This window comes from Rhinatrema bivittatum, chromosome 6 (genome assembly GCF_901001135.1).
Source record: "Rhinatrema bivittatum chromosome 6, aRhiBiv1.1, whole genome shotgun sequence".
Taxonomy (NCBI): domain Eukaryota; kingdom Metazoa; phylum Chordata; class Amphibia; order Gymnophiona; family Rhinatrematidae; genus Rhinatrema; species Rhinatrema bivittatum.
In genome coordinates this window covers 162,446,199-162,463,434 of record NC_042620.1, presented here as the reverse complement: position 1 = coordinate 162,463,434, position 17,236 = coordinate 162,446,199, and the positions used below count along the sequence as shown (strand labels likewise).

The following is a 17,236-nucleotide window of genomic DNA, read 5'->3' as shown; positions in this document are numbered from 1 at the left end:
CCGAGTCCTTGGGGAGACCAGCTGGCTTTCCACGTTCCCTCCGAGGCCACTCCGAAATCAGAATGGCCTCGGAGGAAACTTTCCTTTCCCCCCTCCCCACCTTCCCCTCCCTTTCCCTACCTGTCCTGCCCCAGCCCAAAACACCCCCCCCCCCCCCCCGTACCTTTATTTTACAAGTTACGCCTGCCAGTGCCAGGCGTAACTTGCGCACACCGGCCAACTGCCGGCACACGATCCCCCAGCCCAGGGCCTTGCAGAGGCCCCCAGTCCGCCCATTTTTTCAAGCCCCGGGACTTACACGCGTCCCGGGGCTTTACGCACGCCGCTGGGCCTTTTGAAAATAGGCCCGGCACGCGTAACCCCCCTATGTAGGTAAATCCTCCTGGATTTATGTGTGTAGGGCTTTTAAAACCTGCCCCTTTATTTTTAAATCTATAAATAAAGTTTGGGAAATAAAAAACACAATAATACTTTAGAACATTTTTTTAATAATCTGTTATTCCATGTTATTTTGGAAATGCCACCAAAATTGAAATTCAAAATTATACTCACTATGAAATGCAGTTGTTTCTAAGTTTATACAAATAAACCTAGATTTTAAAAGGCCTGTGCATGCGTCCATGTGCGACCAGTTCCCGGAGCATGCGTATGGACGCGGCTATTTTATAACATGTATGCGTCGGCGCGCGCATGTTATAAAATGTGATTCTCGTGCGCACATGCACACCGTATTTTAATGTCTGCGCACGCATGTGTGGGCAGGTGGCCTCCTCTGCGCTCATGAGGGGGAGATTTTAAAAGAATCATGTGGCGATACGATTGGGCCTTTGCCCAGTTCCCTAATCCTAACCCTATCCTTCCTCCCTCTTCCCCTCTCCTCCCCGACCCTAAACCTACCCTAACTAGCATTTTTTTTTGGTTGAAGAATTTACCCGCTTCATAGTGATTGCTGGCTCGTGCTTCCCTGGGACAGGGCCTAATGGCCGCTGTCCCAGCCAGCCTCCACCCCCACCGCTTCCCACCCAGACCCCGCCCCCCAGCCCTCCCCTTTCTTCAGGCTTGGATTTCTGCATGTATCGGGAGATACGCGCGTGGCTGGAATTTTTAAAAAATGTGATTGGCGCGTGCAAGGCTTGGCCACACACATATTTCCCTGATTTTACGTGCACAGGCCTTTTCAAATCTACTTGATAGTTTTTTAAACAGATTTAAACAAACAAAATAAGCTATAAGATTATTTGACAACTAAGTTCATTCTGCTTCTGCTGAGATTTAATATTCATACAGCAGGAGGTTTTGTAAATGGAATACTCTACATTGCACTGAGCATTACATCTATAATGATTTATTCTTTTGTTTGTGTTACTTTAAGGCATCTTACAAGAAATTGGATGGGGGGAGAAGAGGGTGGATACCCCAAACAAGTTGGTTGGAAATAATCACACTACAAATAAACAGACTGTCCAAAGGTCAAGTTTTTAAGTCCTGTTTATGTGATCTATTTTTGAGTATTTCTACTAGTTGTGAACTCTATAGGAATATTGATGAGATTTCCTGAGCATGACTTCTGCTGTTTGGGCCAGCCCGTGCTGGGGAAGCTGCCATTCTCATTTGCAGTCTCAGAAAGACAAGTGTTTGACACCCCCAAATTCCACGAACCTAGGCATCCATCCCCAATGCTACTCATATCCAAGCTTTGTCTATCATGCATGACAATATGGTGCTGGCATGGCCAAATCATAAAGCACATTACTTGCCATTAAAAGAAAAAAAAATAAAGAGAGAAAAAAGTTACCTGAACAGGCACTTCATCATGGCCAACTGGATTGCAAGAAATGAGGTACTCTGTGGTTTCCAGCAAGGGCCTCCAAGAGATGGTGGTGTGAGACAAGGCTTCTTGACCTCTGCTGTCATTGCGCCGAGGACCAAAGTCATGAGGGTAAGAAGGCCTTTCAACATCTACTCTATCTCCTGGAAATGGGCTACCAATAGCTTCTTCCACAATTGGGATCTGTCCCACTGGTGTGTATTTCTCCAGTGGATTTTTCCCAGGTGGTCGCCTCACTGGGATGGCTGTTGTAGGTGCATCAGTCCTCCTAAATCCATGCTCCTCAAAGAATACCTGCTGTCCCTGGTGTCCGATTGTCTGCTGACCGCTAGTGCCTGGAAGTTGGATACCATTTCCATTGTCAAACCTGGTCTGTGAGACGAAAGACGTACTGTCCACACCGGAGGGAACATCTAGGATCTCGGGGCCATGGTGATTAATGTGTGGAAGGGTTACCAGCTTAGGAAGCTCATCTAGCCAAAAAAATGTTAGAAGCAATAAAGCAAAGCTCATTAGCTCCAGCAAGTAGCCGCATTAGTCATTACAGAGTCAGTAGCTATAGCCAAATTTGTAAACCACTGGTTTCCAAACCATTTTATTTGGGAAGTGAGAGCACTAAAAGGATTCATCAGATTAGTACAGGTTTTGATGTAGTATATATATTTAACATTATTTCTGCTATATTATTTAGTTTAAACATCGGGCAATTTAATTTATATAACAAAACATATCTGGTTTTTCTGATTTTTTAAATTCTCGATTTGGCTAAATGCTCCTTTTCATTACCTTATTGCAAGTTTTCAACAACCCACTAGTGTCTCCCAACTCCCAGTTTGGGAACCATGTTTTTAAACTGCTCCAAGCCACAAACTGCCAGCTTCCCTACCTCTTTCTGCTCAAAAATTGCAAACCACTTTATTTTAAATTAAAAAAAAAAAACACATTATGGATATATTAAAACTAATTTTTTTGTTTTGTTTAAAGATGTATTTACAATTTCATTTCATGATTCAGCAAAAGCATATAATCAGTGCATGCACAGAAAGCTACCCAGCTTCCAAATTATTACATATTTCAATGCAATTTCAGTAGCACCATCCACATACATTTTTCTACCCATACCAAACATTTCCTGTATAAAATCATATATTCTATATAAAAACATACTTGTGTTTTAAATTCCCATTCAACAGAACAAAAAAAAAAAATAATGCTTTCTAGTTGATGAAGGACGTCATCCTGTCTTGCGGCGGTATAGTTAAATGCAAGAAGAGAAAAGGAATCAGTATTCCAAACTAAAAGCACTGCTTCTGCTCAGACCTTAGAAGAATACAGAGGATGTCTCTTTCAGTTTTTACTAAGATTCATGTTAAAAGAAAACATAAGTATATGGACGTATGAATATTTATCAATCAGAATAAAATGGAGTAATCCAACAAATTAATTTTGGCAATTTACTTCTTTCAGAACAGTAAATTTCTACAAATATAATTGGCATTGCAATGGTTGGCAACCTTTAGGTTTTAGAATGGGGATGGGGGGAATCAAACTACACCAAATCCATCATATTTTGCATGTAGACAGCATCAACACCCAACCTGAATCCCTTACTCAGGCATGGGGATTACCAACTGGCTCTACATTTTTAGGACTGGCTGATCTGGTCCTGGTACTGCTTGCATGCCCAGAGAAAGCAGAACTACAATGTCTCTACATGCAATGAGGTAAATTCAAAACTGAATCAACCTGTCCTGAAAGTATGGGGCAGGTCAGTAGCCCTACTCAGTATCACTGAATCTGGGCACTCTGCAAATACCAGGTTGAGGTTTTCAGTGGCTAATTCCAGCATCTGAAGACAGAACTGGACCTTGCCATGTTTCTGTATTCCAAATTTTTTTTAAACACAGTTCATCTGACAGACTTGAATGCATATAAACTTTCATAGTGTTACATGATTTAATCTACTTTTTGTTCTTTAGATTGGACCAGACCCAATACTCACACACATCCCGATACCAAAATTTTACCTGTCTTTTTCCGTCCAGTCAATGGCTCACTCCTTTGGCTGTTTCTAACAGCAATGATCTGGATGGTGTACTCTGTTCCTGGCTCCAGGTCTAACAAAACACAAGCAAGCAATATTAAAATCCTGCAACATATCTCTCCTGCACTTACAATTCCTTTTATGCTTTTTTATTTATTTATTTAAAAATATTTCTAACCTGCACTAAATGCAAAGGTCAAGGCAGGGTACAATAAAAAAAAAACCATAAAAAACTGAAGCATAAAAACAATACGTGTATATAACACAAACTACTCTTTCTACACAGATTTTAGTTAATAAAAGAACTGAAGGCACAGAAGTGCTAACCCTTTTACAGTAAGAATCAAATAGATAGAAAAGCCTCCTTGAACAGCTATGTTTTTAGCCTCTTCATAAAAGTCTAAGTGACTGTTGATGAGCATGTCAGAAAATTGGCCCTACAATAGAAAACACTCTTTCCTGGATCTCAACTAAGTGGATCGAGTGGATGGAGGGGATGTCAAGGAGACTGGATTTTGAAGATCTCAAAGCACGCAGGGGATTGTAAAGGCTGAGTTTATCTAAGGAGATATGCCACAATTAAGTAACTTATGCATGGACATGGCAATTTTATATTTTATTCCCCATACTGAAGACAAGTAAGGTTACATAAAATGATGTGCTTGTGAAGGCCAATACCACTCAAGATATGCACCAATGCATTTTGGACAATTTGGCATGACCTTATGATGTTAGATGGAATCCTGATATAAAATGCTTATGGGATAGATTTCAAGTCCTTCTCTCACACAGATAGCTCTTACTGGACTTATACATCATGGAAATGTGCTGGAAAAGATCAAAATAGTCAATCTGACTGGCATTAACTTTTCAAGTAGGTAGAGGCATGGGCCAACTGAAAACATTTCAAATGGCTCCTATATTTTCATTGGGGAGTTCAATAATCACAACTAGAAGATCTATAAAATCTATATTAAAAGAGCCTGTGGATTCTCCATGGATGAAAAATGAAAAGTTACTTTGACTTCAAAGTGTTTTACAACCAAATGATGGTATTTCAGAGAAATGCATGCGATCAGATTTTGGTGCAAAGGCTGCATGATGGTTCCCTTTTCCTCTTTTAAAGCTCGCTGGCAATAAAATGACCATGTAAATGTCTCTTTCACGCTTCAGTCTCTTAGAAAAAGAGTGGAATATAGAACAGGACTGACAAAGCAAACTGCTCTTTGCACAGATGTTCATGTCCCATTTTTCTTCAAGTTTGGAATTTCCCGACTGAGGGAGGGCAATTTTATAATATCATACATAAGGCTAAAACTTGCGAGTAATTTTTATCTGCGGACTTAGGCTGAATTTTCAAAGCAGACTTAAGCACATAAGTCTCTGTTGAAAGTTTGCAGGTTTGGCCAGTACGCACATAGACTTACATGCAGAAAGTTACAATCATGCTCCCCCCCCCTCCCCGCCCTGAATGATCAATTCAATTTGCGATCATGGGCAGTCTGTCTTAGTTAATCCATGTTATTATAAATCTAGCTAGTGCCTGGTATATGCAGCACCTCATTGTAGCTACTCTCTCAATATGAACATGAAAGGTTTTGCCAAACCAGTGAGTCTTATTTCTGATCAATGCAGCAACATTGATAGCAGCACAATAATACACCAAAGTCTAGAATCCAGATAAATAAATAAGGTGTAAACAATCAAGTATAGTCCACCACAAAATGTAGAAAGCAAGTTAAATGTCTTTATTTAGGAATGGCTGCAAAACTTCAGCTTAGAAGTACAATGTATGATAGAGTAGGTTTGCCACAGATCCCAGTTCCCAGCGGAGACTTGGTTTTCCCTGTATCATCTTACGGCAACCCTACTCTATCATAAATTGTACTTCTAAGCTGACATTTTGCAGCTATTCCTAAACAAAGACATCTAACTTGCTTTCTACATTTTGTGGTGGACTACACTTGATTGTTTACATCTTATTTCTGATCAATGACAATTTTACCCAGCAACATGAATTCATTTGATCCAGGAATTTGTGTTTATATTGCCACATTCAGATAAGGAAGGAACAATTTTCACCACCATGCTACTGAACTGATTGCAGATATGTAGCAGAGGTAAAAAGGTTCATCTTCCTCTGGATTACCATTGACAACTGTGCATGAAATCAGACAGAAGAGGGGACCTATAGTCTTCTATCAGCTAAATTCAACTTTTGTTGTGCTAATTATACTTAATGCTCATGGCCATTTGAAAATCATTGAAACAGAGCTAAGATGTATGAACCTCCCATGCCTTGATTCACAAATCTGTCTGTTGATTTTACAGAATGCCACTAAAATGCAGAATTGCAAAGACAAATAATGGCAATTGTTCTGTGGCAAGTGCTGTGCACTGCCATGTGGAAGACTAGGGTTTGGTTTTCAGGTTGGGCTTCTGCACACCCCCTCTCTGGACTGGCTGGGGCTGGAGCTGCTGTAGACATGGCCTTCACAGCCCCTGAGAGGAGGGAAAGCCTCAGCCATAGCTCAATGGCTGTACCCAGTGGCCACACTTGCCTATGTTAGCAGGGAGCTGTGATTTGTGGCCCTTCTCTGAGAGGACGTGGCAGAACTGGAAGAAGGATGTAAAAATAGAGGGGAAACTCTCCAAGTAATTGTGAATGAAGGCTTATGGCACTGTAGTCCAATAGAAGCTGATTACAGTTGAGCTAGAAGCCCTAAAGGAGCAGGAGACAACAATTTACAGAAAAATCCACTGCAAACCACTGGAAAATCTCACACTATAGCAAAATTGGTATCAGATTTAAATGCAAACATTTTTCATAGAAATGCATGCATTTGTAAACTTCAAGCTGCAGCCAATTTGCCTGTTAGATTCCCGGATGAATTTAAGGTATACGTTACTTGCTGTGTCTCTATAATAGGGGTGTTTGGATAAATGTAAACTGCTGGTATATAAATTTGTCATACAATAAATACAGTGGAGTCATCTTACATTGTCATACCCTGAATCTTGACAAAAATGTATACACATCCACAATATATTTAATCTTTTGTTTACTCTTCCTTCCCATTATAGACTGGCAGCATAGCATGCTAAGCTGCAGACCTAGAGGTCCAGTATATTCCCATTATCCACCAATTCATTTGAGATCTGGGGCAAGTCACATACTGTGCTAAAGCATAAATCAGAAGACCCTTGAGCCAAAGACATTGTAACCAGGTGAATAATCATGCACAGCAAATAATAATACATTATTGAAACTACATAATACTCCTTTACTATTGACAGATATGCTTTCAATAAATTGAATTATTCTCTCTCTTAAGCTTTTTATTTTCCTCTCCTGATTAATTATGCAATTCATAAGTTGGAATCAGGTTGGTACTGGCATCTTGACAGATTCAAAGTTCTGCTGCAAAATTAAGCTGTCAGTTGCCATAAAAGCATTTCCCTGTCTTAAACAATCTCTATAACCACTAACCAGAGCAGAATTTTTACTAGGCAAGGTAGGAGTGTGCCTAGGAGTACCATGCCTCGAAGGCGTGCCATGTTGCCCCAGCATTCAATCCTTCCTCCTCCTTTTCCTGCATGAGTGTGATGCCAGGAATGACAAAATGTGGGCGAGATGTTAGTCTCCTCTTCCCCTACCAAAGCCAGAGCAGATCTAGCCAATGAGATAGCAGTGGCAGGGCAGCAGGCACAGCCTAACCTATTAACTCAGAATGGGTGCAGGTGCTGTATGTAGCTGCTGCTTACAAAAAAATAATGGGAGCCATGTGCCAGAGGAAGAGAGCTGCTGGAGTGGAGACATGCCTGTTGCTAAAAAAAAGGCAATTTCTTCCAGAGCTGCCTGCTGCCAAAGAGTGTGCTGTTGTTGTGCCAGAACTACTGCTAGTAGGATGAGAAGGAAGACTAATTGGGTAAGGGATCTGTGGTCTGCCATGCAGAGGGGTGAGGGCAGGAGGGAAAAAGAGAGATGCTGGGCAGAGGATTGGGAGGGAGGGAGGGGGTGTAGGAATATCTTTCATCACAGTTGCATCTCAATTCCAAAGGGTGACCTTCTGCTTCCCCATCTTCAGAAAAGAAACTCCCTTAATCTTTCGCCTGGGGCTCCTCAGGGGGAAATCCAGCATATTTGCAACCCTGAAGTTACTCAGGCTTAACATTTCAGGCAGTGGAAATGGTGGAAAATGAGCTGAAGATCTTTTCTTTGCAAAATGTTTATTCTTTTCACGATTCTCTCCCACCGTTTATCATCACACATGAGGCACTGATCACTTGATAAATCTTAGAAACCGCTACAGTGGCCCTTACTTGTAAGAGTGGCTTCCGTGGCATCAGGATGAGGGCGAGGGAACACCTCCCTGGTTGGTCCTCCAACTTTCTCATATCTTATAATATAGCTTGTCAGTTTAGCACGGGGTGGCAGCCAGGAAAAGAGCAAAGAGTTGCTTGTAGCCGTGAGGAAGCGCAAGTTGGAAGGAGAGTCTATGCCTAATGGAAAAAAAAAAAGGAAAAATTAGGTCAGAAAAGTTAAACTTGTCTCCACCTATTGTTTCAACTTCTTAACACTCTCCTCCATATTTTTGTTTTTCTAAAAATGATCAAGGAAGAAATATCAGGAAAATATTGGTTACTGAAATGGTCATCGCTGTCTGTGTCAATCCTATAAAAAATGTCCTGAGTCTTTTGAGTTGCTCAGCTGAAGAGCTGGGCTATTCCTAACTTGGATTTCCTAACAGCTTTGCAGGAATGTGAAATATTCTGATTCATATCATATATATGAGCAATAATCCAGTGACAATCCTTTTTACACAGCAGCAATACAGAGAAAACACCCCACAACTTTCTTCATTGTGACTCATTCAATCACTTGCAAAACAGATCAGATTTGATTTGTAATAATCAAATAGATAAGAAAGTGGTAAACCTTGTGAACACAAAATATAAATAGCAATATCACCCATGAGTATAGCAAATATTTTTCTCCCAATCAATTACCTGTAGAGCCTTCCACAATAACTGGAGAACTGCGGGCATTCTCATTCAGGGCATAGATATGGATCTTGTAATCTGTGCCTGGCTGCAAACCTGCATTTAAAAATACATGGAAAATTAAGAGCACAATACTTTTTCCTTCTGGTGCAGTAAAAATCAAAGATATGCACATCAGAAACAGATAAAAATGGTTTGTGAAATCAACAGATTTTAGTAGTTCACAGTGAGCTAAGGACATTTAGAATATATTTCACATGCAAGCCTAAAGATTGTTTACATTTTTGAGAGTTAAGGTCATGTCATAACATTTTCTAGAAGCCACAGGCAAGGTAGGATTTATAACCAGTAGATAAGCTCAGAAGCCTCAGTTCTTAAACTATACATAGATTCTATAATTCACAATGGAGAAATTACTTACCTGATAATTTCGTTTTCTTTAGTGCAGACAGATGGACTCAGGACCAATGGGTATTGTACTTTCCTGATAGCAGATGGGAGACGGAGTTAGATTTTAAAGCTGATGTCACCCTACACACACCCGTACAGTAAGCCCAGCTCTTAAGTATTCTCTTCGAAAAGCCAGTGTGGATATATGTTGCTTAATCTTGATTAAACTTGATTAACCTTGAACAGGTTCAACTGATTTTTTTTTTTTAAACTGGAGACCGCCAGTGCACTCAAACAATAAATGCCGACACCAGACAAACTGTGGGTGTCTTGAACTAAAGGTAGGCCGTGGCTTACCCATATTTGCTTAGTCTCGAGATTTGTTATCCGAGGTTCTCGATTCCTGGAGCAGCGCGGGATGCTGAGTCCATCTGTCTACACTAAGGAAAACAAAATTATCAGGTAAGTAATTTCTCCATTTCCTAGCATGTAGCCAGATGACCAATGGGATGTACAAAAGCTACTCCCGCACAGGGTGGGAGGCTGCCCATAGCCCACTTAGTACTGACCTTGCAAAGGCTGTATCCTCCCTGGCCTGGACATCCAGGTGGTAGAACCTGGAGAAGGTGTGTAGGGAGGACCACGTTGCCGCCTGACAGATCTCAGCTGGCGACAGCAGTTTGGTTTCAGCCCAGGAGACTGCCTGGGCCCTTATAGAATGAGCTTTGACCTGTAGAGGTAATGGCTTTCCTGCCTCTATGTAGGCTGCCTTGATTACTTCTTTGATCCAGCGATGCTGCTTCCTCTTGTTTCTTTCCGCTATGAAGAATGAACAAGCGATCTGTTTTGCACAAGGGTTCCGATCTTTTCAAGTATTGGACCAGGGTTCTGACGACATTCAAGTGGCGAAGGAGGCGTGAGTGTTCTGAGTCCTTGTGCTCATCTGGAGATGGTAATGATATGGTTTGGTTCATGTGGAACTGAGAAACAACTTTTGGTAGGAAGGATGGTACCTTACGCAGCTGTATGGTGCCCGGGATGAACTTGAGGAACGGTTCCCGGCAGGATAGTGCTTGAAGTTCGGAGATGCGCTGAGCTGAACATATTGCGCCCAAGAATGCCGTCTTTAAGGTCAGGAGATGTAGTGACAGACCACGTGTTGGTCTGAAGGAATCCCCTGCTAGAAAGTATAGTACTAGGTTGAGGTTTCATAGAGGCACTGGCCACTTTAGGGGTGGTCAAAGTTGTTTAACTCCTTTCAGGAAGCGAAAAACATCTGGATGAGTTGATGGTCTGGTACCATCCACTTTGGATCTGAAGCAGGCCAGTGCTGCAACTTGGACCTTGAGGGAGTTGAGAGACAACCCCTTCTTCATGCCGTCCTGCAGGAATTCCAGGATCATGGAAATCTTGGCTGTCCACGGGAGGAGACTGTGGTCTTCACACCAGGCTTCAAATACTCTCCAGATCCATATGTAAGACAGAGATGTGGAGAAATTGCGTGCCTGGAGCAGGATGTCAATCACGGCCTTTGAGTAGTCATGCTTCTTCAGGCTAGTCCTCTCAAGGGCCATACCGTAAGAGAGAATCAACATGGATCTTCATGGAAGATCAGTCCCTGCTGAAGAAGGTCCCTGTGTGGGGGTAGACGCAGAGGGTTCCCCGCAAGTAGTCTTCACATGTCCATGTACCATGGTCATCTTGGCCAGTCTGGGGCGACTAGTAGAACTAGTCTCCTGTGGTGCTCTATCTTGTGGATGATCCTGCCCAGTAGTGGCCAGGGTGGGAAGGTGTACAGGAGGTCTTCCTCTGGCCAGTTCCGGATGACAGCATTGATTAACTGGGATTGTGGTTCTCGTCTGCGGCTGAAGAACCTGGGAACTTGGGTATTGAGATGGGTTGCCAGTAGATCCATGACTGGGAGACCCCAGCGATTTACTATCAGCTGGAAGGCCGTGTTTGCCAGCGACCATTCCCCCGGGTCTAGGCTCTCTCTGCTGAGGTAGTCTGCGGAGACATTGTCTTTTCCCACGATGTGGAAGGCCGAAATCCTTTGCAGGTTATTTTCCGACTATGCCATGAGGGGGTCTATCTCCAGAGACACCTGCTGGCTCTTGGTTCCTCCCTGGCGGTTGATGTAGGCAACAGTTGTAACATTGTCCGACATGACTGACTAACTCGCCCTGGAGTCTATGGCTGAATCTTAGGCAGGCTAGTCTGACTGCTCAAGCTCCCAGGCAGTTTATGTTCCATCCCACCTCTTCCTTATTCCATTGTCTCTGGGCTGTCAGTTCCTGACAGTGGGCTCCCCACCCTCGCAGGCTCGCATCTGTGGTGAGCAAGATCCAGTTCGGTGGGGATAGGTTTACTCCTCTGCTTAGGTGGTCTTCCTGTAGCCACCATTGGAACTGGTCTCGAACCTCTGCTGGTAGCTGGAGGTGAATTGAGTAGTTCTGGGATGTTGGGTTCCTTCATGACAGTAGGGAATGCTGTAGTGATCGCATATGGGACCTTACCCACGGAACGACTTCCAGAGTTGAAGTCATGAGCCCAAGGACTTGAAGGTAGTCCCATACCTTGGGGCGAGCATATTGACCCATCAGTTTCCTTTTCCTTGGAGGGGGGAGGAAGACCTTGTTCTGTTTGGTGTCAAACCAGACTCCCAGGTACTCTAGAGACTGGGAGGGCTGTAAGCAGCTCTTGGTTGTGTTCATGACCCAACCGAGCTCCTGCAATAGATTCTTGACTCTGGTGGTTGCCTGTCGACTCTCCTGCGGAGACTTTGCTCTGATCAGCCAATCGTCCAAGTAAGTATGTACCAGGACTCCTTCTTTCCTCAGTGTTGCCACCACTACCACCATAATTTTGGTGAAGGTTCTGGGGGCGGTAGCTAGACCGAAGGGTAGTGCCCGGAATTGGTAATGACGACCCAGTATGCAAAGTGCAGGAAGCACTGGTGGTCTCGATGGACCGGGATGTGAAGGTAGGCTTCAGATATGTCCAGAGAGGTTAAGAATTCTCCTAGTTGTACTGCCATTATAACGGAGCATAGGGTTTCCATGCAGAACTGTGATATCCTCAGGTAATGGTTGACGGCCTTGAGATCCAGGATGCGCCGGAATGCTCCTTCCTTCTTTGGAACTATAAAATAGATGGAATAGTGGCCAGTATTTTGTTGGGATATGGGCACCGGGGTTATTGCCTTTAGGCTGAGTAGTCTTGCTAGTCTGGTTTCCACTGCCAACCTGTTGGACTGGGAGTGTCAGGGTGACCTCATAAATTTGTCTCGAGGGATGCTGCGGAATTCCAGAGAGTACCCTTCTCGAATGATGGTTAGGACCCACTTGTCCAATGTTATGTTGACCCATCTTTTGTAGAAGAAGGCAAGTCTCCCCCTATGTCTTCTTCCTTTGGATGGGTCTGCTTCTTCTCATTGTGGGGTACGGCCGGAGCTTGCCCCTGAACTTGCTCCCCTCTTGGTATGTCTGTTCCGAAAGGACTGAGACCTTCCTGAGGGGCGACGTGCTTGGGGGACTGTGTGTTTTTGTAAGGTCTAAAACACTGCAATCCTCTGCCGTTGGTTCTTCTGGGGGAGGAGCGCTGAAGTCTTTTGTTCCTATCTTCTGGTACTGGGGTATTGGAGATTCACCCCATTTGTTGGCTAACTTCTCCGATTCCCTTCCGAATAAGAGAAATCCTTTAAAAGGCATTCTCGTGAGGTTTGCTTTGGATGTTGCGTCAGCTGACCAATTCTGGAGCCATAGTTGTCTTCTGGCTGCCACTGCTGAGGCGACACCCCTAGTTGAGGTGCACACTAGATCTGAGGTAGCATTGGTGAGGAAAGAGACCACAGGCTCCATCATTTCTCCGGACGTAGTTGGTCTCTGGAGAGGAGCAAGCAGGAACGTGCCACCAATGTGCAGCAGGAAACAATTTGCAGTGTCATTGCTGATGCGTCATAGGCCTGCTTAAGGATGGATTCCAGTCATCTGTCCTGGGTATCCTTCAGTGCCACTCCTCCCTCAATGGGGATTGTTGTGCGCTTTGAGACTGCACAGACCATAGCGTCCACTTTTGGGAAACATAGGCATTCCTTGGCCGTGGGTTCCAGAGGATATAGGGCTTCTAGGGTCCACCCCCCTTTGAAGCTGGTCTCTGGGGCACTCCATTCCAGGTCAATCAGTTTCTGGATGGCCTCCAACATAGGAAAATAGCATGAGGCATTACGGAGAGACACCAAGATGGGGTTCTTCTTTGGTTCCGCTATAGTATCCATGCCTGGAATGCCCAGCGTCTTAAGAGTCTAGGACACGAGGGCTGATAATTCGTCCTTGTGGAAGAATCGAAGCATGGTTCGGTATGGCTCCATCCCTGGGGGGATTTCTCCTTCTTCCAAGGAGTCAGTCATCTGAGGTGTCTGGATCCTTATCAGGGAGGCTCTTGATTAGGAGAGGCATGTCTCGAGGAACCCGGGAGGTGCCAGGAAGGTCTTGCACTTCTGGCAGGGGTTGAGTCTGGTGCGCAGCCAGGACTGGTTGTGCCTGGACAAAGGTTTGCAGCCCTTTAAAAAATTCCACCCAGGAGAAGGTCCCTGGGTCCATGTTGAACCCAGGATGGGTTGTAGTAGAAGCCCCAAAGGTGCCTTCCTGTGGGGGCACCGAGTTGGAGATATATAGGTGCAGGGTACAATCATCAGAGGTTCCGGATCCCTCTCCTGGCTGAAGGGGGTCTTGCTTTGGTTTCCCCTGGGCCTCTTCACACTGCTGGCATAAGAAGGATTCCAAGCCAGGTTGCGCAGCTCTTAAGTGACAGGCTGAGCAAAGGGAATGTCCCTTGGCCTTCTTGGATGGCGGTGCCATTGTTTGAACATTTATTTATTTATTTATTTTTAATTTTTATATACCGACATTCTTACATCCGATGTAAATCATACCGGTTTACATTAAACAGAATAGCAGGAAATAAATTTCCATAGTCTAATACAATGAACATTTCTAATTAAAATTATTAACAAGCGAAAAGAAAAGGTAAAGAATTGGAATAAAGGTTAAATTACAGAAAAATATAAAAGTTATATTTATATAATATAAATATGGGGAGTTTCAAACTTGGCTGTGTGGGTATGCTCGCGGATGAGCTTAGTTGTGCGCGTTGGGTGCGCAGAGGTTATGTGTATGGAGTGTGCACTGTTGTGTGCACGGGCTGCGGAGTTTGTGCACCCGACTCCGATGTGCGCGCTGCTATGCACACGGCACAGTTGTGTGCACGGCTCATTTGTGCGCACAGCTCTGCGTGTGCCTCTATGGACGTACTCAAGTTAGTCCTGCCTCACACGTACTGCCGGTCGAGGGAGGGGAAAATGGCGTTGATGACCCTGCTGGCAAGATGGTGCCCCCCCCCCCAGAGGGTCTCCACGTGTATGGACCCTTGCACTGAATCGGGGCCTAGCCCAAGCCAGGCTGCTCAACCCGATCAATGCCCTTTAAACCTCGCCGGGAGGATGATCGGTACGTCTATTCGAGTCTTGGAGACCGGAGGCTTAAATGTAAAGGTTTCTACCTTAACTGGTCTCGGCGCTTTTAGTAAAACTGGCAATGGCATCAATGAGTGTGGTTTTTAAAATTCCTCCACTTACCCGATAGAATCGGCATTTGCATGCAAAGGCACGTGTCCATTTATAATTTCATGCATGCAAATATGTGCGGGTCAATGAATGCTCGCAGACGTGTGCCCACATGCCAGTTAAAAGTTACCATCTTAGATTTTGTTTGTTCATCACCATGCACATACATTGCACTAGGTCCCTAGCTGTGATGGGAAGGAGAAAGACATCTCTTTGGCATGGAGACAGCCAATGCTATTGTCTGATAAAGCAGCTCACCAGTGATTGTATAGGATCGAACATCAGGGCTAATGGTTCTCTGGATTGGACTCTGACCATTTGAGGGTATAGCATCAATATGGAACCCAGTGATAGTCTCAGTTTTGGTACGCCATATGATGGTGATTGTTGTCTCAGTGGTATCTGTAACTCGAGGTCTACGAGGAGGACTGACGTCTATAAGGAAACATGGACATCTGCTATTAGTAAATGCCAAAAGGTACAGACAGAGAAAAACTACTAAGGTAATCAGAAAAGGACACTAATCTTTATATTGCATAATGATCAGCTTTGAAACACTTAAATCCAAATACATTAATTCTGGAATGAGAAGCTCACATTCCAATTGACCAATTCTGTCTATCCACCTAAGTTAAGAAATCAGTTTATTATATTACTAAGAGGCCTGAAAAGGCTAATCACAGTTTTTAGGTATCCATCAATCTCCTAAATATGATGAAAATGGATGACTTTTCCTCATTTTAATGGTTTTGATGTCAGATGGCATCAAATTCCCCAAAATTTGAAAAAAAATTCCAAAGGCTGCAGTAAAAATGAAGATATAGAAGAGTTTATCTGATATCACATTAGTTATTCCTCAAAAACCTGAAGATTTCATTGTCAGATGCTTTAGTCAGTTGTTCAATGAGCAAAACCACACTATTTATTATTCACTGAAAGGCTCAGAGAAACTGTTATAGGCCAAGAGGTCTGTAATTTAACTCAACTAGCTGATATTCAGACTACCACTGATGAATGAAAGTATCATTATTTAGCTAAGACACTCACATGCTACAGGGTAGGCAAATTTTGGAGTGTGTGCCACAAAACATGTCTGGTTTTCAGGATATCCATATTGAATACACATGAAATATATTTGCATATAATAGAAGCAGTGACTGCAAATATACCTCATAAATATTCTTTTTGGATATCCTGAAAACCAGAGCTGTTTGTAACACTCTAGGCCCGGGGTTGCCTGCCCGTGCTGTAGGCCTTATGGTAATGTATTTTCAGTTAAAGCAGCTATGGAAAAACTTTTGCTCTTCTACATTAGAAGAACTAAACACAAGATAAATCTTTAAGAGGATAATTTTCAAAAGCATTTCTGCGGTAAAACAATGGCTGATACTTTTCAAAAAGTATGAGCATAAAATTTCCCTAAAATGTTCTGTGCACATTTTAACAGGTGTGTAGTTAGTTTTGGTGCAGTCTTGCCGACTTTCTTATGCTGGCTCTTACAAAATTACCCTCTTAAAGTTTAAGCTGGTTTTCTTTTCCCCTTTGTCAACTGAACTTCTATTTATAACTGAACTTCTATTTATAAGGCCCTCCACCATGATCCCTTTACTCCAATAAGGTGCACAGTGTCAAATCTGATCACTTTTTGCCCTAGCATTTTGAATAATATTTTGAATAATCAATAATCAATCTGAAAAGTTTTTTGCACTGCAGCAACTGTCCCATAATGCATCCTTGGAAGAGACTGAACTAGAAAAATTCTACAGTGTTGGACATTACTTGATTATCGGCCACTTACAACTAGTATTCATTTTATATACAGTTGAAGGCTTATGGATGTACAGTACACATACTTCCTTAATTATATTACCCTTTCCTTGAATATCAGTTGTCTGTTGTGTAGGGGTGGGGAGATGAAGTCATGAAGTAGAAGCATCAGACTCAGTGGCAGCTATGAGCTGATGTCACAGTGAACACCATTGGTAATTTCCTAAAAATTAAAAGGTATGGTGGCCTCTACGTTTCACTTTTTCCCAATGGGGAAAATAAAACAAGTTCAAAAAAGATCCAGGTTGGTGACCTGGCATAAAATCATCACTGCTGAATGCTGACTCCTGTGGAGCTAAAGTAGAAGCAGCAGCATAGAGTGGTTGCAAAGAGGGGAATCCCAAATAATTTAGAAATAGAGCTACAGCTAGAGAGAGGAGACATCTCCCATTCACAAGATGGAAGGGAAGACACCCCTTGGTCAAAAGACTCATAGTGCTGTTACTACCAACCTATACAGGTTTCTCCTAGGTCTTAAACTGATCAATGTTTTCAGTCTTGTGGTAGTGGAGCCTGTATT

At 43.2% G+C, this 17,236-nt stretch overlaps 1 protein-coding gene across 6 annotated transcripts in view; it reads right to left on the bottom strand.

Moving 5' to 3' along the window:
* The window catches only part of FN1 (fibronectin 1), a 203,870-nt gene that overhangs the window by 32,524 nt on the left and 154,110 nt on the right, over nucleotides 1–17,236 (bottom strand). For 5 of the 6 annotated variants that reach the window (XM_029606113.1, XM_029606116.1, XM_029606117.1 and 2 more), the window contains 5 exons: nucleotides 15,148–15,324; nucleotides 8,883–8,972; nucleotides 8,196–8,375; nucleotides 3,856–3,945; nucleotides 1,796–2,301 (listed from right to left, as the gene is read on the bottom strand). In XM_029606113.1, the coding sequence (XP_029461973.1) occupies nucleotides 1,796–2,301; nucleotides 3,856–3,945; nucleotides 8,196–8,375; nucleotides 8,883–8,972; nucleotides 15,148–15,324 (1,043 nt within the window). The remainder of the gene's footprint in view (nucleotides 1–1,795; nucleotides 2,302–3,855; nucleotides 3,946–8,195; nucleotides 8,376–8,882; nucleotides 8,973–15,147; nucleotides 15,325–17,236) is intronic. The other variant, XM_029606114.1, reaches the window with a different exon arrangement.